At 35.5% G+C, this 25,848-nt stretch overlaps 1 protein-coding gene and 1 long non-coding RNA gene across 2 annotated transcripts; both read right to left on the bottom strand.

Moving 5' to 3' along the window:
- Positions 1–1,346: 1,346 nt before the first annotated feature.
- LOC120188381 (CMP-sialic acid transporter 4-like) lies at positions 1,347–13,040 on the bottom strand. Its single transcript, XM_039191827.1, has 15 exons — positions 12,942–13,040; positions 12,462–12,528; positions 12,309–12,357; positions 12,095–12,206; positions 11,932–12,011; positions 11,765–11,840; positions 11,570–11,670; positions 11,282–11,353; positions 3,911–3,959; positions 3,758–3,799; positions 3,387–3,508; positions 3,100–3,159; positions 2,530–2,578; positions 1,898–1,992; positions 1,347–1,678 (listed from the first exon to the last, which is right to left on the bottom strand). Exons 1-15 carry the CDS (start codon positions 12,966–12,968, stop codon positions 1,627–1,629), a joined length of 1,053 nt encoding a protein of 350 aa, XP_039047758.1. The 5' UTR covers positions 12,969–13,040; the 3' UTR covers positions 1,347–1,626.
- A 1,167-nt stretch (positions 13,041–14,207) lies between these two features.
- Positions 14,208–24,171, bottom strand: LOC120188368. The gene is made up of 3 exons (XR_005522409.1): positions 24,159–24,171; positions 14,690–14,838; positions 14,208–14,317 (listed from the first exon to the last, which is right to left on the bottom strand). It is a non-coding gene; the product is annotated as an uncharacterized LOC120188368 (long non-coding RNA).
- Positions 24,172–25,848: the final 1,677 nt, after the last annotated feature.

Genomic DNA, 25,848 nt, shown 5'->3' on the forward strand with positions numbered 1-25,848 from the left:
TCTTAGGCTTGCCCATGTCGTTTTTGAAGGAATCAATGGGAGAATTTTATGCTTAAATATTTTTAAATTGACATTACTAGAAAAATATTTTATTTCGTGATAATATTAAAGTGATCATATATATCACATTAAATTAATTTAATTAATCATATCTTTTGAAATTTTCTCAAAAAGAGAATATATATCAAAAATTATTTTCACATATATTATTAATTGATAAAAAAAATAAAATATATAAAATCACTGAATATAATTAAATACATAAAAATAAAAAAAAAATCATTTTTAATTAATCATCATTTTATGAGAGTTATAGTTATGTTTAATCAAATATCAATTTAATTACAAAATTGTAAAAACACTTTTTTTAAATAGTAATTAATAGTATTATAATAAAACTTTTTGTCTTTTCTTATTTTATCATCTACAAATAAAATAATAAAAAAATCAACATCTAATAATCAATTGTGTCTAACAAGATTATTATAAATTTTTTATCGCTCAATAAAAGATTTTTTTCTTTCAACTACATTATGATTGTGATAAAATTGAGTATCAATCAAAGTTAGAATAAACTACAAGGATAATCACTTTCATTTCAGTTTTGTTCTTTTTTTATCACCAACTTTTGAAAAGTATATATTTTTTAATCATTTATATTATCGATTTGTTATATTTTGATCATAAGACGTTAATTCTAATAACTTAATGACGTAACAGTTAGTAAAAAATAATTTATTTCTAAATTAACTTTGAAAGTTCATTTTCGCCCTATTCAACAAAAATAAAATAAAATAACTCTCAATAGAAAAAAAATACCCATTCACTTTATAAAAATGTTAAGTGTTATTAAAAATTAAACAAAAAATAATGTTATTTTTTAAAAAATAGAAAAAAATTCTAAATGAAACTGTTTAGAATAATCGTATAGTACTTCATTGATTGTACCGGCTGCCTTATGTTTATTAGGTGATTAGCAAGATGCATAGAGCGCTGCAGCTATTATGGTGTAGGAGAGGGGTATCGTTGCGTCCAGCTCGGCTGTTCATGTCGGAGCCTGGCAGTGTTCGATGGACGCTGCAATTGTCGAACAAGAGAGGAAAAGGGGCGTCGGCTATATCGTCTGTGAACGTGATTACAGTTTTTTGCAAGCTGTTGTTACAACCGCAGCTGGTTTTTGTCTCGCCAAGAGTTGCTAAAGCTCTCAAGCTCCAAGAGGCTCTTCATTGGACTATGCATCATGGAAGGGAAAGGGGTGTGGTGTGCACCGGTGTTGCTGCTGCTCTAAATTTCAACAAAACTTATGTATGACTTGTTACCCCTTTGACAACTATAAGATTATAAGGTAACAAAACTATGTTGCTACGATTCTTCATTTTGCTCGAAGTAACTGCGTCCGACCCCTACGAGTGCGGCATATGACTAAGGATACTCTAAACATACGGAAAAAAAAAACTTGAAAAAGTTGAAGATACCTAAATCGAGCATAAATCTATATCCGACGTTCATAACCAAGTCCAAGTAAACATGGTAATTGAAGGTGGACGTGGGAACATAACAAAATGAATAGAATAACCTCAGTACACAAGATTTCACAATGCCTGGCCAACCCAATGCAGTAAGTCACTATCTTTGCATCTTCCCGGCAGACTGCAAGTAAACCGATACTGATACAACACTGCAAAAACCAGAGAAATATAGTGATTAAACATAACCATTACATGTTTTGATCTGGACGAAACACTATACTCCCTATATGCATGAGACACATGACTTTGGTGCAGTACCATTTACCGAGCGACGGCATTCTGAATTACAATAGATGCCAGAATTGAACTTGTGCATATAGGAGACTATTAATTGCATGGATAGTAAAATGTGGCTGGAGATAACTTACGTGGCGCCGAGGAAAAATGCAAGGGTAAGATTGAAGCCAAAGAGAAACACGGAAACGACAGCAGTGAGAAGCATTGCCACTGAAGTGGAATAGACCTGCACAACATTAAATAAACATTGTCACTTCAATTTAAGGATTCAAAATGGTTACTAAATGCAAAGACACATTCCCAAAAAGGCTGATAATTACTTCATATGAAAATTTTCAAAATAATTTTAGTTTCGAGCGTGGATTCACGGGACACTTAGGGTATCTCACCAGGAAGCCGCAAACTCATTCCTTAATACGCAGCTATAGAATATTCTTAACTTATTATCAAACCTCACACCACTTTGTTGGAATCGCAGCAAAGTTGTAAAAACTATTATCGAGAAAGAAGAAAAGAACCTTATTTACAGGTTTAGGCATCAAGAAAACCAGAAGTTACTTACAATGGAAGCAGAGGAATAAACTGTATCCCAAGCCTAACGAGAAACAACTTCATTTGAAATTGAACTACAAATGCATGAACATTATTACTCTGTACTAAGAACCATGGCAAGCCTAAAAATATTCTAACAAATCAGAGAGATGGATGTAAATTCGGACAAATAAATGATTAAATAAATATGAAATTTCATATAATGTCTTACCTTCACAATATTGTCTGCATATTTCATTACCATTGATACAGCAATTCCACTGCAAATGGATCAAATACATAGGCATGTTTCATGAAAGCAAAATGGGGAAACTAAAAGGTCCTTAAATAATGCTTCGCAAGGCAAAAGAATTTGTAGTACTTAAATAGTACTTCATTAAAGCAAAGCAGGGAAATTAAAAGGTCCTTAATTAAATAGTACTTCACTAGGAAAAGGAAATAATAATCACAAGTCTAAGCTCTCATTGCAAAAAGAAGGTATATTTAGGCAGATGCCACAGATTCTTATAAGGATTGGCTATAGTTGGCTTGTCGAACTTCAGAATTTCCACTTCTTTAAGTATTGAAAGGGCAGGTCAGTAGCAAAGTGCTAGGCACCCCTTGAATGGTACTTGTGTATCTCATTGCCTATTTTTTTAGGTTCACGGTGTTTTCCAAGAATAAAATTTATCAGAACAGATTGCAATAAATTCCTAAAAACAATGTCTATCGCAAAACTATAAATGGAATCAGCTACCAGGTGCTAGCAAACTTACTCAAGCCAGAAAGGAGGATGTAATACCTGAGTGCATGATTAAGGATCATGAGAGTGGTAATGAGTGAGTATCCATGGAAGAAGCCCCTGAGCAAGTGAAACGAATTTCAAAATATAAATGAAAGAACTATCAAGGATTATGAAGTTATTAAAACAGAACTCTACTTTTAACGGCTAAGCAGATGATTTTTCATTTTGTAAGGCGTATATCATTTATGTATCTACAAGTAATGAGTCGCATAAATGCACGAGATGCTGAGTTAATAATATTTCAAAGATAGGTGACAACAACCAAATTTAAAGGCTTAGATTACTTGTTCATGACAGCATCAAAATCTTGTACTAGTATTGCTACAGCATTGAAGGCCATTCCGAAGATATACAACCAGAAATTCTGCACATTTATGTTCCTTGATGGGCGCTTCTTAATTATAGCCTGCCAGCAGAAGTAAATAATCAACATAGATTTCTATGACAATCAAGAATTTTGCTAGTTGAACTCAGCAGAAGCTCTGTATGTTTTTAACTGAATGAATACTTTAATTGGTTGAGAACAATAGATCGATGAATTCAACCAGAATCATATCAGGCAACATCAGCGAAACACCTTAACAGTAAATAATCATCCCAAAAAATGTTGCAGCTTCAAAAAGAAGAAATGGAACAAGTATCTACAAAAATTTACCTCAGTGTACACTCCTGCAAATCCACTCAAAAGAGCCATCACCTGGAAAGCAAATAAAAACACAAATGATTAAAAATTTTTGATTTTGAAGCAACAAATCAATTTCACTATTCTTCTTTATTGGACTAAAAGACAAATATTTTAGCAACTTACAATGGCCATTATCCAACCAGGAAGAGGTGTTTGAAGTACTTGATCAGAACTACAAAACATAATTCAAATTTATTAAGGCATAGCCAAATGATTTTTTTGATAAGAATAGTAGGCCTCATTAAAAAACCCCTTCATGATTAATGGAACTTGAAGTCAGTTCCTTAATCAGAGAAGGAGGAAAAGAGTGCCCTAGGATTTCATTAACATCAAATAATTACATAGGCCAAATGATAAACCTTATAAAAAATCATGTGCCATCCTCAAGAGATTGAGAATTGAGATATCGATTTCCATTTCAAATACTCTACTCATAACCAAACAAAGCATACAAGTACAAATTGTTCAATCATTATTTGGCAATTTTAGCCGTCCATCAAGATGCAATCGACAGGACCATCACATTAACCATCATACAAAAGCACTAAGACGATCTCCAAAGTCAATAAACTTGCATCAAAGTAACAAACATGTGCGCAGAAACAAACTGTGGATCCATCCAATCAAGGAACAATTAGTAAAGGTTTTATGATTTGAACAAACTTAAAAAGAAGGTTGTTATCATTTACTAAATAGTTTACAGCCTTTATAGAGTAGTCTAAGTGTAAATAAAGGAACAATCCCTAAAAATCGGTAACTCCCTAAGAATTAGAGACTAAGATTAAATCCTACTGTACAGAGAAACTCCTAAGAATAAAGTAAGTAATTTATCCTTAATTTTAGGAATTCCAACACTCCCCCTCAAGCTGGAGTGTAGATATTTATTTATTTTTTGATAGGAATTGTAGGCCTCGTTAAAAACCCCCTTCTTGAATAAGGAACTTATAATGAGTTCCTTCTTCAGAGGAAGGAGGAAAAGAGTGCCTTAAACTTCATTAATGAAAATACATAAGATTACAACAAGAAGATAAGCCCCTTACAACAATTTGAAAATCCCAACATAAAATACCCCTAAGACACACTGGAATTAGCCAATGGCGGATTTAGCCAACCCATCAGCCTCAATATTGGCTGTCCGAGCAACCCATCTAATAACACCCTCAACTTCTTTTAGCTTAATTGTTATGTTCCTGACAAGAATGACAAAAATCTGAGGGCAGAAAGTTCCATTCTTGACCCAATCCACTGCCAATTTGCAGTCTGATTCTAACAACAAACGACCATTAATACCTCCTTTCACTGAATCAAAGAAAATTAAGCCCTTCTGGATAGCCCTTAGCTCCATCATAATAGGTGGACCTGGACCCGTGGCCTCCTTAAAAGATCCTAGAATAAGACCTTCCTCATCTCTTAGAATACCCGCAACTCCATTGCTTTTCCAATCAGAATTTGTAGCTGCATCCACATTCAATTTTACAAAGCCCTTAGGAGGGGGGGACCAAGGAATTGTAGTAACAATCGATTTGTTGAGAGGAAAGCATGAATCCCCAAGAGAAGGGTCCCCGATTAGAGAATCCATTGAAATAACAGAATCTGCAAACTTAGCTAAGAACCAAGATGCAAGTCGTACTCTTGCTAGGAAAAATAGATTAAGATAGTCAAACTTCCCTCTATCAAAAACAATATTATTTCTTACTTTCCAAACAGTCCAAATAACAACGGCAGGAATAAACTTCCAAATAGCAGACCTAGGATTTAGATCTTCCCAAGCTTGAAGAAACTTCTGCGCATTTGTATGAAAAACCACAGAAAGACTCCAATACTGCACAAATTTGTTCCAAAGAGACCACACAACTGAACACGAGAAAAATAAATGAGAAGAAGATTCAACCTCCAAATTACATAGAGGACAAGAAAGATCTGTTATACCCGTAACCCCTCTCTTAACCAGTTCAGACCTCACTGGCAGTTTTTGAAGAACTACCTGCCACATGAATACCTCGACTCTTAACCAGTGTAGATATTTATCAAACCCAGCTTGCCAATAATTTCTTCAAACATGTTTCTGCTTAAGCTTTTGGTCAACAAGTCTGCAACTTCTTGTCTCGTAGGTAAGTAGGTAACACAAACCTCTCCCGAGTTAATTTTTTCTCCGATGAAGGGGCGATCAATTTCCACATGTTTGGTGTGATCATGGAGAACATGATTATATGCTATGCTGACAGCTGCCTGGTTGTCACAATGCATTTTTATAGGTCTTGTATAGGACACTTTTAGTTCTCCCAGTAGTCGTCGTATCCAGATTCCTTCACATGTACCATGGGATAGTGCTCGGTACTCTGCACTACTGCGTGCTACAACGGATTGTTTTTTACTTCTCCATGTTACGAGATTACCCCAAACGTAACTACTGCAACCACTTGTATAACGTCTGTCGTTAACAGCACCTGCCCAGTCTGCATCAGTGTATACTTCTACACTTCGGTTGGCAGTTTTCTTGAAGTGTTGGCCTTTACCTGAAGTCCCCTTGAGATATCTTAATATCATGTACGCAGCTTCCAGACGTTTTTCCCTTGGAGCATACATGAACTGGTTGATAACACTCACACCGAAAGCTATGTCTGGACGAGTGTAAGATAGGTAGATAAGTCTCCATACTAGTTGTTGATATCTCCCCCTGTCGATATCTTCTCTATCCTGATCAGTTCCTAATTTAAGATTGAATTCCATAGGAGTTTCGGCTAGTTTGCAGCCCAACAAACCAACTTCTAAAAGTAGGTCGAGAACATACTTTCTTTGGGAGATGGAAATATCTGCCTTAGACCTTGCTACCTCCATTCCAAGAAAGTATCTAAGATTCCCCAAGTCCTTAAGTTCAAATTCAGCACTAAGAAACTCTTTTAGACTTTTAATTTTGCTTGAATCATCCCCTGCTATTATTATATCGTCCACATAGACAATGAGAATGCAACATTTTCCATTTTTCGAGTGTTTGTACAATATGGTGTGGTCAGCCTGTCCTTGAATATAACTTCTACTAGTCATAGCTTTGGCATATCGGTAGAACCGCGCCCTTAGAGATTGCTTTAGTCCATATAAGGACTTCTTTAGCTTACACACTTGGTCCTTGCTCTCTTCAAACCCAGGTGGGAAGTCCATGTACACTTCCTCATTTAATTCCCCATTGATGAAAGTGTTTTTTACGTCTAATTGGGTCAAGGGCCAATCCAAATTGACAGCAAGGGATAGGAGAACTCGAATGGTGTTTAGCTTGGCAATTGGTGCAAACGTCTCGTCGTAGTCAATGCCATAGGTTTGAGTAAAGCCCTTAGCCACAAGTCGAACCTTGTATCGGTCGATACTGCCATCGAATTTAAATTTTGTAGTAAATACCCACTTGCATCCTACGGTCTTCTTACCGCTTGGTAAATCCAAGACTTCCCACGTTTCGTTGTCTTTTAGAGCCTTTATTTCTTCCATCATAGCTTGCCTCCACTTAGTTGATTTAAGAGCTTCTTTTACGTTTTTCGGAACTTCTACAGTATCAACATTAGATACAAAGGCTTTATAAGACTTAGATAAGTTTCCATAGGACACAAACCGAGAAATAGGGTGTTGAGTGTAGCTCTTTGTTCCCTTTCGAACAACAATTAGAAGATAAATGGATGGTGATGGAGGTGAGACTTCTGTTTCAGAACAGTCCTCGGCTGGGGATGAAATTGACACTATTGTTTCAGTTTCATGAGGATGAAGTCATCGAGAGTATACTCGAAGTTCTGGAGCATGTTCTTGTTGCCTTCCTGGATCATGTTGTTGTTGTTGTTCGGTGGTGTGATTGATTCTGCTAATTTCTTGCTACTGCACAGGAGAAACAGTCCCTAAATCTGGAATTACAATAGTTGTGGGGTTGTTAGGTTTGTTTGTGATAGTAGAGGTAGGATCATGAGGTATAATGAAAAGGGTATTAAGGGTCTCATCTTCATTGAGAGTCTCCCCCTGAAGATGAGATGCTGCAAAGTATGGTTCATTCTCAAAAAATGTGACATCCCGAGAGACAAGCATTCGGTATAAGGTTTGTGAGTAACACTTATAGCCCTTTTGTGTAGGTAATAGCCAATGAAGACACATGTGTGGGCTCGAGGATCAAGTTTGGATTGATTGGGTTGATGATTGTGGACAAAAGTTTTGCAACCGAATATTTTTGTTGGTAGGTTAGGAACACAAAATAAGGGAAAAGCCTTTTGAAGTGTATGTAGAGGTGTTCGAAAATTTAATACCTTTGATGGTAAACGGTTTATGAGGTAGCAAGAAGTGAGGACAACCTCTCCCCACAAGTATTTTGGGACACCCATGGTGAATATTAGGGCCCGAGCCACAACAAGGAGATGTCGGTTTTTTCTTTCAGATATCCCGTTTTGTTGAGATGTGTCGAGGCAAGAACTTTGATGTATGATGCCTTGGTCAGAAAGGTAAGGGCTTAGGACAAAGTTGAAATATTCTCTACCATTATCAGTTTGGAGTGTATGTATGGTAGAATTAAATTGCGTTCGAACCATTGAGTGAAAGTTTTGGAAGATTTTGGGTGTTTCGGATTTTTCTTTAAGGAGGTATACCCAACAAACCCTAGTGTGGTCATCAATGAAAGTTATAAACCATCTAGCCCCCGTAACATTCTTTACACGGCTGACTCCCCATAGATCATTGTGTATTAACGAGAAAGGTTGAGACCGGACATAAGGCTTTAATGGGTATGGTACACGGGTGTGTTTGGATAATTGGCAAATTTCACATTTCAAAGAGCTCACACTTTTATTGCGAAATAACAAAGGAAGATGTTTCTTCAAATACAAGAAGTTTGGATGTCCTAGTCTACGATGTCATAACATAATTGTGCCCTCTTTTGAAGTAGATAGAGTCGATCCTTCTTGTGTAATGTCTTTATTCCAAACATAGAGTCCATCATCAACTTTAACAGTGTCAATCATCTTTACCCCAATTTTTGTTCTTGTATCACACAACCAATTGCAAAAAAAATCAGCAAGAACATGTTCATCCTTGGTAAGTTTACTGATTGAAAGTAAATTATAGGACAATTTTGGGACATGTAGGACTTTATCAAGGGAGAAATTTTCTGCTAATTTTATTTTTCCAATTCCAGCCACCAGTGAGTAGGATCCATCAACTATACAGATTTAGGACTGGTCATAACAAGGTGTATAAGTGTAAAATAAAGTGGGGTTACTTGTCATGTGATCGGAAGCACCCGAATAGAGTTTCCAGGAAGATTTGTTAGGTTCAAGGACAATGTTGAGGGCAGTACTTTGGGTGGCTAGAGAACCATTAGTGGTAGAAGTACCAAGCAACTTATGGAGTGTCTCAAGTTGGGTTTTGGTTAGGCGAACGTCGAGAGCATCATCTGCAGTCGTAGAGGTATTAGTGGACAGCATTGCAGTCCTATTCTCTTTCTGGTTTTTTTCCAGGATAGCCATGGAGTTTGAAGTACTTTTACTTGGTATGTCCTACACGGTTGCAGTGGCTACACCATGGCCTGGTTGAGCTTGAATCATTTCCAGCATGGGACCTTTGTGGCTGTGGGACTCTGAAGATAAGGGCTGAATTTTCAGTGGGACGGTAACCAGCAGTTGTCACAGGTTTAGGTTCCTTTGAATCACCCATCATGACAAGTCGACGCTTCTCTTCTTTTCTAACTTTTGCAAATGCTTCAGCAATGGTTGGCAGGGGGTTCTACCCATAATTCGACCACGGACCTCATCTAGCTCTCAGTTTAGTCCTGCTGGAAACTCGTAGAGACGTTCATTGTTGAGGTGAGTCATAAACTTGGTGTGTTCCACACCTTCTCCCCAGTCTGCCTCATAGTACATGTCTAGTTCCTGCCAAAAAATTTAAGATTATTGTAGTAGTGAGTTACTTCAAGTGCTCTTTGTCGGATGTCCTTCAACTTCAGTTTGATCTCAAATACTTGGGAGGCATTTCCAAGATCCGAGTAGTTTTCTTTGATTGCATCCCACATATCTTTTGTAGTTTTAAAGAAGAGGTAGGTGCGACTAATATGGCCTTTCATTGAATTAATTAACCAAGCCATTACAATTGAGTTGTTGAGTTCTCAAGTGCCATAAGTTGGGTCTGTTGTGGCTGGTCGTGGGATGTCTCCATTGATATATCCTAGTTTTTCACGACCACGAATCACCTTAATAACCGATTGGACCACTACAGGAAATTTTTCCCATCTAGTCGATGGTTAGTGATCATAAGAGAGGAATTAAGGTCCCCTTGAGGGGTTCCTTGATTGATATTTGGAATCATTTGTGAGGTTTCAGTCTCGGATAAAGTTTCAACTTTGTCACCCATGGGAAGGAATAAAACAGGAGGCAAGAGGTTGTTCTTTCTTTCTAGGTACAGAACTGCTACTTGGTTCGGGGTGAGATTTAAGGATGTTAAAGTCCCTTTCAATTCCCTAATTGGGGATCTAAAATTGACATATTCGTATGGTAGACAGAAAAAAGTGTGTTCTCCTCCTTCTAGGTGGGTACCTCCTCCAGAAGTTGTCCTTAAACTTAATGTTGATGGGGGAATTGCTAAGGGATGGGACAAAGGTGGTATAGGTGGTTTGATTAGGGATGATAGGGGTTTGTTACTTGGTTCATTCTCAGAAAAAATTGGAGGTGGTCCTCCTATTCTTGCGGAGCTAATGGCGATCAAAAGAGGTTTGACTCTCATCGAAGTAGGTTATTCTCCAAAACATAGGGTTATATTGGAAACGGACTCCAACACAGCTCTGAGGTGGATTAAAAATCCTTATCTATGTACCACTTTATTTCAGACATTGGTTAGAGGTGTAGCTAATAATGTGGAAGGATAGGGGCATCATTTCAAGACATATTATGAGAGCTGCCAATTGGGAAGCGGATGAGTTAGCAAAGGCTGGTATTGGTTAATCGAGTGGTATTGTGTTGAGGTTCTTAAGTTGGTGTGTTTAGTCAGTTTTTTAGGTTCTGGTTTTACTGCTGCAGTATGCTTTATGTTCTTAAGTCTTATGTCAAGCAGTCTATGACAAGGAATTGGTTGTACATTATGATTCAGAGTAATAAAATTCAGAGGTGCTCTTTTCCTCCTTCCTATGTCCTTTATGTTACTAATATAACATGTAGGATATGAAGGGGGGTTTTAATGATGCCTATCTTTTATCAACATAAAAAAGAGGAGGGACGTTTGGGACGAGAGATTAGAGATGAAAGGATCAAAAATCCTTAAAGCTCTGATGCCAACAAATTTAAAAAGAAGGTTGTTATCATTTACTAAGTAGTTTACAGCCTTTATAGAGTAGTCTAAAAGTGTAAATAAGGGAACAATCCCTAAAAATCAGCAACTCCATAAGAATTAGAGACTAAGATTAGATCCTACTGTACAAGGAAACTCCTAGGAATAAGGTAAGTAATTTATCCTTAATTTTAGGAATTCCAACATGATTCTTACCGAGAATTTAGTTGTGCTGTTGTGCAGCCAGCACATAAGAGAATAAAAGCTGCCCATTGAATCTCGCTTAATCTGAATTGAAGTATCAATAAGAGAAAAATTAATGGAACCCAAAAAGTTGACAATATATGTTTATTTAGGTGTATCTTTCACTTTAATGTATATTAGGTTTATTTCATAGAACTTGGCATAACTGAGATTCTGAGAATTTCAACTGCCATGCTACGCTATACTGAATAATAAGATGTTATCCATCAACATAGACATGCATGATTTTAAGGAGCTCACTTTTTCTTAAGGATGATACGATACAGAACACCAGTACTGATAATATTCAGATTCTTCAGTATTTGATAACCCGGTGCATCAACATAGGCAAAGATGTAATACTGCAACATAAAATTGAAAAGCACATGGAATTACATTTTGGAAAATAAGACCAAGAGGTCATTACTCACAAGGAAAACAACAATTGAAATCCACCTGAAGCAAATTCTTGACAAGATAAAGTAAAGCAGGAATTGGATAAACAATAACTTCATCAAGGGTTGTACTCAACCTAGTTCAATGACAAATAAAGGAAAAAAGTATGTTAATCATCTCTACAGTAATAAGAAAATTAGCCATAAGCAACCGCAAGTAAGATTTACCTGTTATCGTCTGTAACACCTTCACTTTTCCATATTCTTGCCAAGGCTGCAAGCGACAAGGCACATTTCAAAGTCTCCACCTGTTTCCCGAAATAAAAGTAGAAAGGTAATCTCATTGGCGTTGTGTCAAGTAAAGAAAAAACAGGATGACCATTCCACTCACCAAAAAGTTTGCTGTGGTAACACTGTATTCGTACTTCCCAGCTCTCTTCGACCAGACAATAAGTATTGCTTGTGAACTTGTAAGAAATGTCAAAGCAAGTGTAACGATTGTCCTAATCAAGAAAAAAAGAACACAAAACCACCAAAACTTTATTTAATTTTTTTTTGAAGCTAATATTAGTAAAAAGAAAACATATTATATAAGTCGATCTTACTTGCGTTTCCACTTGGCCTGTTCTTTTGGAGGAACATTACTTATAGAAACTGCATATCAATGAAAATCATAACAAAAATGAGAAAACAAAGGATAACTTTTTGTACAATTGAAATTGCATAGAAATCAAATAGAACTTTTAACCAAAACATACCAACCCCTGGAAAACCTTTGCCTTTTAGACTCTCAATGTCATCACTTACTGTTCCTCCATCATCATCCTACAATCAAAATTCATTCAAACAATAACAAAATACTGGATCTAAACATCTTACAAGGACAATTTCAATCAAATCTTGAAAAAAATCCACAAGTTCAGCAAGTAAACAGTTTTTCTTCAATTTTACGAGATAAACAATGAATCAGATCGCTAAACTAAATTTATTTTCTACATTAAAAAAACTACATCAATTGTTCAACGAATTTAAGAAAATCGACCACCAGATTCACAGAATAACCTAAAGAGAAAAAAGAGGCCAGTGCAGTTAAATAAACAAGCTACAAACTGTAGCCAAACTCAACGAAAGCAAAAATATCGTTGACAATAGATCCAATTTGGCATCCGAAAATGATAACGAAGAACGTAGCTAAGTTTGATTGAGGAGAATAGATAAAGAAAACAAGAATTGAATACCTCGTCTTTGATTTTGCGATACTCCATTGTCGAATCAGCTCGTAGCAGATCTCACTGTTTTTGCTACAGAATCTGTTCCTTTTTCTTTTCTTCTTTTCTTCGTTATTTTAAATAAAGAAGGAACAATGGCCCAATTTGAACAGTACTTTCGAGTTCAGTTCAACTGGCTTTATTAATTGGGCTTCTAAGTTGTTTGTAATCTGAAGGACTACGGCTGAAATTCAGCCCGTTGTTTTGAAAATAAAGAAAATTTGAGGGACCATTCTGAAAAATCAAAACAAAATTTTCTTGCCCATTGTTTCTAATAACAATTTAAGTCCTTGTAAGTGAAATATTAGATAAATTAATTCTTGCCCCCATAATTTTTTTTTAAATACTTGATAGGCCATTGTATTTTTTAAGTTATATAATTTAACCCAAGCCCAATATTTCATCATGATTCCCATAATAGCTGCAAAACTTTACTTCAAAAATGCAGAGAAAGAATCAATTTAATATTAAGAAATTGCTAAGGACTTGGTAGTAATTTACAGAGTTTATGATTTGGTCACTAGATTATAAATCAATACAATTTCAGTCAAAATGTTCGACACAAAGAACTTTGAATAACCAATGATTCTTAGGGTGACAAAGTCCCACGGGAGCAATCCAGAGCCGGTTAACAGGGGAGCACTGAACGATTGTTCGGCCTTCATATTTTATAGGGCCTCTAATTTTTCCAACCTTATCTTTTATTTTTATAATTGAGATCTCTAATTTTTGTAATCTCATATTTTTTTAATCTTATTTTTTACATTTATAATTGAGATCCTTAATTTTTTAATCTCACTTTTTACATTTATAATTGATGTCCCTAATTTTTTTCAATATCATAAAATTCTTAATTTCTCATCATTTCTCCATCCCTCTCATTAATTCATTTAATTCCGAATTAAATCTAATCATATTCTTCTTTTCTTTTTTTAAATTACATTCTTCAGTTTATCAAATATTATTTAACTCTTAATCTTCTCTAACCTCAATATAACGTTAAAATAATACACTATTCTTTATTTTTTTTATTTATTGTTCAAAATCAATATCCATATTATACCTAAATTTAATTTTTTATTTATTCTTTTAGTTTTATTTAAATTTGAAAGTGAGTTTTTAACAAAACAATGTAAATAATGTTTGACAAAATTTAATTATTTTTATATAATTTATTAATATAATATTAAATTAATTGTTTAAAGTAATATAATATATTTTTGTTCTACAGGGGTTTATTTTTAATTTCGTTCGGAGCTCTGAAAATATTTGAGACGGCTCTTGAAGAACCCATCGCTTAAAAGCTTTGTCACACTGACCATCTTCTTGTTGCTTTGCTGTACAATCTGCCAACAACAATGCAAAATCTCAGTTTTCAGGACTGCAAAATAAAGGAGAAGCTGCCAACTATCATAAAAATTAGCAAATGGTCTAAAAACTCCGGCAAACAACGACGAAAACCGGAGGTTTTTTTCATCGGAATCGACAATTTTCATTTCATTGGTTTGCAATGCCTCTTCCACTTGCACAAAGAAACTCTATGTACTTGTATTTGCTGTCATGGTGGTATCTAAAAGCATAGCTATGGAAACACCATTGCAGGTCATTAGAATTATCAGGCTAGTAGTAGTGAGACGGAATGTCTACGAATCGGATTTATAATCTAAACACAACTTCTCGAAACCGAAAAGTGGATTAAAGAGACAGTTCAAAGATACCTGTACAAGATGTTTGCGGAAGGAAACTAATGGGAACCGGCTGCATCCTTCATGCTCACATTCGTTCTGTTTCGGATGGTTCGTCTACCGATCCAACCATTTCCTTTCTTCATCATGTCAACAAATTCACCGTAATCGATTCTTCCGTCCTGAAATGAAGCACAAGTTACAAAACTGGAAACAATTATGAATGAAATAAACTAGTTAGCTTGAGAATATTGTTGCCATTCGGTTGTGCAGGCAAAATGGCGTACGTTGTCTTGATAAACCTCTCTGATAATATCCTCGAGCAAGACATCCGTCATGTTATGTGTCGTAACCGGTTTTCGTCCGGGCACGAAAAATTTATTTGGCGGTGAAATTGATGTAAATAAATAGTTTTGAAAATAATTTGGGAGTCGCCATCGGCCTTTTAGGTCAGGTAGGTCGAATACCTAAAAATTATTTTTTTTTAAAAGAGTTTTAAGAAAACACTAATAAAAAAAATGAACTGATCTGCGTTTATAACCAAAAATTCGTTCTTTTTTAAAAAAAAAAAAAGGATTCGTGGTCGGTTACGTTTAGGGAAGGATTAGCACCCCTACAACGCCCAAAATTGGTACTTTTTAATTATAAATTGTCTCTATTATTAAAAATTCAAAATATATTTAATTTAAATTTATATTATTTTAAAATTAAAATATATTTAAAAATATCGGAAAAGAACTTCTAGGTGCCTTAAGACAGCTCTTTTCTTCAATATTAAAAAATAAATAAATGACAAACATTTTTTTATGACAAAAATTTATTTTAATATAGTAAGATATTTATTTATTCAAAAATATCAGAAAATGGCTTCTAGGTATCTTAAGACAGCTCTCTTCTTTAAAAATATATTAAAATTTTAATATTTTAAATAAAACTAAATTATAATTTTTATAATATTTAATTATTTAAAATACCAGAATAGGACATCCAGTTATATTAGGACTGCCCTTTTCTTTGATATCGAAAATAAATAAAAATTATTATTTAAAAAATATATATATTTATATGACTAAGATAATAATAATAATTAAAGCAATAATTAAAATATAAAAGTAATAACAAAATAATATTGTATTTAAATAATGATCAAAATAAAAGAAATTCAAAAATTATAAAACTAAATATAAAGTATTAAAAATAAAGGTAATAATTCTAAATATTATGAAAGATAATGATTAATAGTGTAATTTAACCTAATTAATTAATACGTGATTAAAATAATAATTAATAAACTATGAGGGACTAAATTTGATATTTTCCTAAATATATATAAATACAGTTAATGGTTAAAATATAATAAAATAAAATTTAAACACTAAATTAAAATGATTAAAAGTCAATTTCAGTGACTAAATTGAAAAGTTACAAAACTATAAGGGTTGCGGAAAGGGTTTATCCTTTCTTAAATTACATAGATACTCCTCCCCCTTAAACGACGTCGCATGGATGAGGGTTTATAAACCCTAAATGCCTGGCCCGAAGGGCCAAGCTTCTCATTTGCCTCATTTCTTTCTCTCTCAAAACGAGAGAACCAGAGTTCTCTCTGGTTTCTCTCTAGTTTCCCTCGCCGGAGGGAAACCGATAGTCATAGGCCACCGTACTCCGCCGCCGGCCACCGTAACGGTGGTCGGAATTCACCAAAAACACCCCCAAAACGTAGATCTAAACGTCCTAAGACCGATTCCGGTCTTTGTTTTCCCTAAAAGACTCCTAATCGGAGTAAATCTACGAAAATACCTTCGGTATTTTCTGTTCTCCGGCGATGTTTAGTGCTTCCGACAGTGGTCAAGGCTCCAAGGGTAAGTTTCTTTCTTCTTTCTTTGTTTTCTGTTTTGGTTTTATGTTGTTCTCTGCTGTGTGTGGCTGTCCCCTCTCTTTCTTGCAGGTGGGGGTGGCTTTTATAGCCACCACCGAGGCTCTCGTTGGACCGGTTCCAGAGATGAGTTCTGGTGAGTCACCAAACTATGTGGTGACTCACCCCATAGCTGCGACGTGGACGGCCGGCGTGGTGTTTCTGGAGTCTTCGAAGAGGCGATGGTGTCGTGGCTACAGCGGGGTGGAACACCTGAAGGCGGCAGCTAGGGTTTGAAAACCCTAGGGTTTGCAATCTGGAACCCTTTTGGGCCGTTGGATCTTGCCAGATCCAACGGCTGATGATGCTGACGGCGGCTGGCCTTCTGGGATCTTGGAAACAGCTGGGGGCTAGGGTTTGAAAACCCTAGATGAAACCCTAAATCAGTTTAGGGTTTCCATTTGGGGTATGGGTCGGTTCTGGTTGGGCCTGGGATTTGGGCTTGTAAAATGGGCTTCCAGTTTTGTAATTATTTATTAAATAATAATATATAATATTAATAATAATAAATAATAATAATAATAATAATAATACTAATAATAATAATAATAATTTTAATAATAATAACTTTAAATGAAAAAAATTGATGTCTACAGCTGCCCCTCTTTGCTCATCCTTGTGTTAACAAGAATAGAGCAAAGACGAAAAAGACAATAATTTTTTCATTTGGCTTTTGTTTGAGCAGGATGGAAATGTTTGAAAACATCATGCACTGAAGGGCTTACAGATGACCCGAAGGTTTTTGAAAACATCAAAAAGCTTCCGAAGGCTTTTTGGAAACATCATGCACTGAAGGGCTTACAGATGACCCGAAGGCTTTGAAAACATCAAAAAGCTCCCGAAGGCTTTTTGGAAACATCATGCACTGAAGGGCTTACAGATGACCCGAAGGCTTTGAAAACATCAAAAAGCTCCCGAAGGCTTTTTGGAAACATCATGCACTGAAGGGCTTACAGATGACCCGAAGGCTTTGAAAACATCAAAAAGCTCCCGAAGGCTTTTTGGAAACATCATGCACTGAAGGGCTTACAGATGACCCGAAGGCTTTGAAAACATCAAAAAGCTCCCGAAGGCTTTTTGGAAACATCATGCACTGAAGGGCTTACAGATGACCCGAAGGCTTTGAAAACATCAAAAAGCTCCCGAAGGCTTTTTGGAAACATCATGCACTGAAGGACTTACAGATGACCCGAAGGCTTTGAAAACATCAAAAAGCTCCCGAAGGCTTTTTGGAAACATCATGCACTGAAGGACTTACAGATGACCCGGAGGATTTGAAAACATCAAAAAGCTCCCGAAGGCTTTTTGGAAACATCATGCACTGAAGGACTTACAGATGACCCGAAGGCTTTGAAAACATCAAAAAGCTCCCGAAGGCTTTTTGGAAACATCCTGCACTGAAGGGCTTACAGATGACCCGAAGGCTTTGAAAACATCAAAAAGCTCCCGAAGGCTTTTTGGAAACATCATGCACTGAAGGGCTTACAGATGTGAGAAATAGTTTACTAAGTAAAAAACTAAGAAAATCGTTTTCTTACTTTTCAACAATTTCATTTCAGAAAAGATAAAATGAGAAACTATGAAAATCGTTTTCTCATTATGTTTCAAAATAACATATTGATTGGGTAACATGCTCTAATCTCAAGATAATTTTCATTCTTGTGGATTGCATCTATCACTTCTTCAGATGTTTGTATAATTCCTGTATTTGCGGTTTTGAATACCTTCTTCTTGTAAGGTATTTCTTACCATGAATCTTCTTGTTCTTCCGAAGATCTGTAAAACTTCATGTTTGAATGCACTCAGATGTATCTATGTAATGCATTGTCTATTGTGCAAATGATGTTCTTATGAATGCATGAATATTGATGCAATCTTCATTTGACTTCAAAGTGGTGAACTTGGTCTTCCTTTACTTCATCATTTATTGCCAGGGTTACCTCTAGATATTAGTGTAAGAACTTATGCTATCAAGCTTGTATTTCTGCAGAACTTGTATCGTGGTGCCTTCTTTGCTTCTTTTAAGTCTTAGAAGAAATGTTTTTCTTGTGGAACTCTTGTCGTAGTCAAAATTATGACCCTGATGCCCCATTTTGTCTTAGATAAAACCAACTTTATTTGCTTGGACTTGTGTAGAAATCCCATAAAGCTTTCATCTTTGAAAAGAGAATCTATCATCTTTAAAAAGAGAACCTATCATCTTTGAAGAGTGTAGATGTAGATATGTGACTCAACAGGGATTAATTAGGAGAGTAGAGTCTGATCTGATTTGACTCTTGAAACATATCACAAGGAAGATTTATTCCAATTCATTTCATGTCTCCACATATAATCAGATCTCGAATAAGGCAACTTGGACCATATAATGTCGAGATGCTTAACAACAACTTGTAGTTCAACCATAGTTGGCTCCACTAGTTTCTTATTGTTAAAATTTCTGCTTCCCTTCTGTGGAAAGAAATCTTCATTATATCTTGCTTCTAATCTTGGGGTTGAAGAAGACAGATTTCATCTTGGGTCAATAAATGGAAACCATATGATCGTAACATTGGTTCAGTATCCGAATAGCAAGTTCGTAAAACATTTAACAGTGCATTCATCCTTTCCTGTGGCTTCTGCTCAGATGTTCGTAAAACATTTGACAACACATTCATCCTTTTTTGTGGCTTCTGCTCAGCTGTTCTCAATCATTGAAGGTCTTTGCCTAGTATTCAAAGCTTTTGAATGATGTCATAGACCATTTGAGGAAAAAAACTCAGTGGGGATTCAAGTGTAATGTTGGTATGACCAAAAAGTTGGTCAAATTCACAAGATATGCTAGTGCTGAATTGAATAGGAGATACAACAAATCTTGATATCATCTTGGGTAAAGACAAATGTGATACTGATCACATTTTCTTCTATAATGATCTTTGTAGGAAGTAGAAACACATCAACTGTAGGATCAATGTACAGAAAGATATACGTGGAATTTTTTGCATCTGGGGATGAAATACAAATGATAAAACCAAAATAGATGAAAAATCAGTTCATCTTGGCTAGCAATGATGATCCCCATGAGGTCCAATTTTGACAATGAATTGTTGTAGGTACTTGTAGCTTTATTTGTGCCCCAAATCTATTTATCTTGAATACTCTCATTCTGGTGTCACTAAACAGTAGTGTTATCAGGTAACTGGAATTCTCTTCATGTTGTCACAAATTTAAGAAATACTCAATCATTCTGACATAAATGTCTGAAATGAGGTGACCATTTTCTGTATCTGGAGGAGTCTAGTCAGCCAGTGAAGTAAAAATAGCTTGGTAATCCGTTCCAGGCTGACACAGTGGCTTATCATCTTTCAGTGAAAAACATCTCTGAAATATACTTTTCTGTGGGAGAGAAACCAATTTATGCAAACAATAATCTGATGCAATGGCAAAACTACATATTCAATGGTACAGGCTCATCAAAAATCTGCACCCATGCAACATGTTGATTCTGATAACAACTCATCTGATTATGAAGTGATTTTTCAGGATGATTTCACAGATATTGATAGTTCTTATGATACCGAGGAAATCCTGTATTCTGATTCTGATGAGGAGAGTAAACTGTTATATTTGACAAAAATGAGATTCTCAGAGGCTGAGGCTTCAATAGCCATGAAGAAATGTGGTTCAGATTCATCAATTGCAGAATTGACAGACTTTATATGTGCTGATCAAATGGCTAAGACTGCTGACGTACTTCTTCCAGTAGAAGGTAAGAATTCATTATACAATGACCCTAATAACAAGCAAAGACGAAACTCTGGCTATGATTTTTTTTGAAAAGGAAGAAGCAGAGGAAGCTTGAAAAGAAGCTTCTTAATGAAGACGATCATGCAGTTCATCTTTCAATTCCAATGATTGGTTCTGGGGTTCTTACCGAACAAGATCAGATAACTCAAAGAACATTTCTAGAAGATGCTATTGGGTCTCCTTATTTCTACTATGAGCAAATTCATCTTTCAAATCCAATGATTGGTTTTGGGGTTCATACCAAATCAAATCAGATAACTCAAAGAACACTTCCAGAAGATGCTATTATGTCTCCTTATTTCTACTATGAGAACGTGGCACTTGCTCCAGTTAATGTTTGGACTGGAATATCACAGTACTTATTCGATGTATAGCCAGAATTTGTAGATTCAAAGCATTTTCATGCTATTACACTGAAAATAGGCTATATTCATAATTCTGCCAATTGAGAACAGATTTTCTCTTATCCTGCTTCCTCCATGTGCTGATGCTTTTCCATTGACAAAGAAATGATGGTCTTCCTAGGATCCAAGAACAAAGTTGAACTGTTTATAAACATGTACAGGAAGTGCCAAATTGACAGAAATGATCTGTAAAGCTCTTGAACCTTATGACAATGAGCCACATTTGAGTGTCCAGAAGTATGTTCTTGATGAGTGCTGAAAATGGAATCTAGTATGGGTTGGAAGGAATAAAGTTGCTCCACTTGAACCTGATGAGGCGGAAATGCTTCTAGGTTTCCTTAAAAACCATACACAATGAGGAAGATCTGCTAGAGACATGCTTCCCGGTGGTATCAATATCCTATCTCTTTTCTCTGGAATCAGTGATGCAGAGGCCGTCTTTTACTGTCTTAGTATACCTTTGAAAACAGATGTGCAAGAACTGAATGATGATCGGTTGGAGCAATTGATGAGTAGATTTGTCGATTCGACCTTGTTGTCGGTGACATCCAGTGTAACAACCTTACTGGAAGAAATAAACATCATCAGGATGAAATAGAAGATTTTTGCTGGTGCATTTTTTTGCAATGACTGCCACAGTGACTGACTCTTTGGCTACTCCAAAATACACATTGTCATATCCCACTCTTCCCTAACCATGGAAAGGTTTAGTTGATGGTAAAACTGGTTATTTCAACTTTTGGAATCCAGTACGGCATACAAATGTAGAATTTGTTCCAATGTCTTATTCTGTGCCATAAGTCCTCAAATTCAAATTCAGCAATCTTCTGAAGGACATAATGGGTATCATCTTGACAAAGAAATTGATTGGCATAGAAGAAGTATCAATGATAGATCAAGACTTGAGCCAACACCAGAGTGCAGGTAGTGACTTGTTCATGGCTTTATGATGTAATCTTCTAGAGAACATGGATTAATGGCTGGGGAAAGTAATTTGTCTGGTGATGCTTATCGACCTCAACATGAGATAAACGATAATCTTTCTTGATGAGCTGTTAATAATGTCATAGGGGAGTGTCACAAGTTCAATTCTCCAGACTTTCTGGCTTCTTGGACCACTTGTCTTTTAAAAATGTGAAGTGCTTCATTATTCTAGCCTCGTTCATTCTTCTTCTACAACAAAGGTAGAATAAGCAACAATTGCTTCAAAGACCTTTCTCATTTGAGACTGTATTGTTTGAAAATGTTTTTTTCTCCTTTCTTTATTGAAGAATGAAAGAATTTTGCAAAGTATTACCCCTTTCAGGTTCACAATATAATCGAATCATAAACAATGAGTTTAATGAATATCAAATAAATCAACTATACTTTTAAATCATTCAAAAATCATAGTCCTATGGCAAGTGTCAAAATTATTGACTGATTTGAGGTGTAGGTTGATTTTGGTAAAGTAGGTTCTTTCAAGTTGGTTCAGTATGTTGCTTCGGGCTTCCACTAACTTGAAGAAATGGTTGTTATGCTCATCTTGTAGAGATGCTTCTCGTTTCCAGAATCTCAGGAACGTTTTTTAGATGTGTGGTGCTTCATTAAGAGCTTAAGATCGTCTCTTATGTCGTTGTTGCACCATTCAATATTCGAGCCGCCTTTTCAGGTTTTCAACTCGAATCCTCCTTTGGTTTCAAGATGTTATTTAAAAATTTATATCTTGAACCCACCTTTATCATTTTTCATATCATGCATTAAAGATTTTAAAAACTAATTTTTGCAAATAAAAATCAATCTTGGAAGGCGGAATGAATTCTAAAGATATCATCTTTTACTTAGAAATCCATGTATGATTAGAATGGACTTTTCAGGTACGTAATGTAGGCCATGGCTTATGGTTACGAAAGAAAATGATAAAAAGGCCCAAATAAGTGTTTAAGGGTCATCAAACCAAGGATCAATTCATTCTGATGCCATCAATCTTGTTTTGTTTGACTTGGATCTGCCTTGCTGGGGAATTTTCCATCAATTGGATCCCTCTAGACTGCCAAATTTTGGATTCATTTCCATTTTCTCATATCTCCAACATTTCTTGCTCTTCTTGTTTGTATTTGATCAACCTTGTAACTTGAGGCTCAATAAATCACCCATCTTGATTCAATTTTCCTTTTTTTTTTGTTTTTTTTTCTTTCTTTGCTGGATGAGTATAATACTTCAATTGCTTTGAGCACCTTTGGAGGTTTTCCATTATTCTTGATTGGATTGATCTTCAAGCACTCTGTATTTGACATACTTTGTAGTTCAAAACTTTCATGACTTCATGGAAACTTGTCTTCGTAATAAAACTGTATTGACAATCTTTATTCTTGTGAGCCAATATCCTTTACCTTGCCCCCCAATGTAGAGGGTGATCCTTGGTTAGGGTTGAATTAGAAGAAAAATTATTCAGGCTCAAATGGGGACAACAAAGGATATATATATATATATATTAAAGGATAAATGAAACAATGCCATTCATCATCTCATACACAGTTTGTAAAAAGAGGTATCCGCAGGGGGATGAATATTCAAGATTAACTTTATTTACATGAAAAAAATGTAATTAATGCATGATATATTTATTTCAATCAATCACTTTCCCCTTCTTCTTTGAGTATGCCCTAATCACTCGAAATTATCATCAATGAGTTGGTCCATGATGCCTCATCTCGTCTCTTCTTGCAGTAAAATTCATGAATAGTTGAAAGTTTAGTTCTTTTGAGGTCTTTTGGTTTATGATGGTTTTGTGTTTGGAAGGATAAATGTGTGACTCTTAAAGTCATGTATATGGTGGAAGGGGTAATATCATAAACCAACCAACTCTATCCGAGAAGGTAATCATCTAGAGTTGATGTCTCAAAAACAAGTAGAGACATTTCTTCAGAATCTCAGATAAATGTAGTGTCAGGATTTGGTTTTGGTAAGGGTCGAGTAATTGACATTGGATGGGATATTGAAGATATAATTTTACCACTTGCCAATAGATCTATAACTCTTGAAAAATTAAAAGAATATTTAATCTACTTGATACTCAATAATCTCAAGATTAAAATTTGACTCCTTGCTCATAACTTTACTAAGCAACACACATTTATTTATTGCACAAAAAGCGGAGAAAGGAACAAAAAACAAGTTCAAACAAGATGCTGAAAATAGAAAGGTACTACAGTGGTAGATAACACTTCCACTTGTTCATGCATCATCACTCCTTTAATGTCGGGTGTATACTTGGACCAGGGTCATTGTCTTTATTTGCCCCCCAATTTTTTATCATTTCTTGTGTCAGGACTCTTTTGTCAACAAGCATCTCTATTTCTTTCAACAGTGGCCTACAATTGCCTGTATAATGCCCTTTTACCCCCAAGTGGAAATTACAAACACTATCTTGATCATAGCTATGAGCAGAAGGGTTTGATGTCACTTTAGTTGGTCTTGGTGTGATGTATTGACCTTTAACCAAATGAGGATACAAGTCTGAAATGGAAGTTTGGAATACTTTCAAAGTTTGTCTTGATCGCATGACTTTCTTTGGTCGATCCGAACAGTTACTTGCTCTTTTTCTTTTGCAGTTGCGGGGATTCTGGATGCGACATACATTCACATCATCAGCTTTCGCTTTTTGATCCGTTGGGCTCTTGGATGTGACTTTTGAGTTTTCTTCATTGATTACATTCTCAATTAAATCTCCACTTGTCACTAGATTCTCGAATTCAGTTGTCGGATTTGCCTGCATCAATTCGAAGAAAGGTAATGGAAGGGAATCACGAAACATACGTGATATTTCTTCTTCTAACATGGGAGGTTGAACTTGTGCTGCCATTCCTCTCCATCTTAGGGCATATTCTTGAAATCTTTCATTGGTTTTCTTCTTTACTCTTCGAAGATCCATACGTGTTGGAGCTAAGCCTTTAACATACCGATATTGTCCTAAAAATGCATCAACTAAATCTACCCATTTCTTGATCTGTTCTTGGGTCAACTGATTGTACCAGACTACTGCTGGGTTAACAAGGCTATCATGGAAAGAGTGAATTAACAGGTCATCAGAATTTAAATATCCTTCCATTTTTCTGCAAAACATTCTCAAATGGATTAAGGGACAACTGGTGCCATCATATTTCTCAAAATCAGGCATTTTGAATTCATGAGGAATAATCAAATCTGGAACCAAGCTAAGCTCTCTTGCTTCTAATTCTTTGTGGTAGGCACTAACATCTTTCATGTTTCTGATTGCTTTCTCTGTCCTCTTGACTTTCTCCTCATATTGTGAATAATTAATGAGGCTATTCTTTGGGTTCAATTGGGATGCCCCAAAGGGTTTTACCATTTTCGACTCTTCAATCTGACAGCATGATTGCTCTTTATCAATTATCTCTTCTTTATCAGATGTCACATACTGAATAATTTGATTTGATCCATCTGGTACTGAATCTGATGTTTCTTTCCTTATATCCGGAGGTAACCCTTTCAATTGTTCTGGCCACTGGTCTTGTAGTCCCTTATAAGATTGCTCCATTATTTTCATGATGACAGTAAAGTAATATGAATGAATGACCTTGGTTTTACTGTTACAAAACCTTTCATTAATTATTAACATGTTTTTATAATTAAAGTACATGAAAGTACTTAAATAAAAATGTGAAAAAATGCATAAATGGAAAAATAAGAATGCAAAATGTGCAATTCAAAGATATAAAAAGTAAAAATACAAAATGAAAATGCACAGATACAAAATGTAAATGCATGTATGAAAAGGTGTTACTTAAGAGTGATCATCTTAGAACAGATTTCATTGAACACAAAAGTTTCGGTACATCAAACAAAACTTTTACATGTAGGGGACAACTTTTAATCCTAACTTCAACAAAACTTTACATATAGGGAATAACTTTCCCATTTTCTTCTCTAAAACCAAGTTAGTTTATCAGCTTATGTGTCATATTGCTTGTCTGGACTGCAGCTTCTTCCATGATATTTTGGTGTTATTTCATCTCCTATGTCAATTCTTGGAGTTGATCATTTTCCTTTGTGAGAGAACATTTGTGTTCAAAAAGTTTTTGGACAAGATC

The sequence above is a fragment of the Hibiscus syriacus genome, unplaced genomic scaffold (genome assembly GCF_006381635.1).
Source record: "Hibiscus syriacus cultivar Baekdansim isolate YM2019G1 unplaced genomic scaffold, ASM638163v2 tig00116944_pilon, whole genome shotgun sequence".
Lineage (NCBI taxonomy): Eukaryota > Viridiplantae > Streptophyta > Magnoliopsida > Malvales > Malvaceae > Hibiscus > Hibiscus syriacus.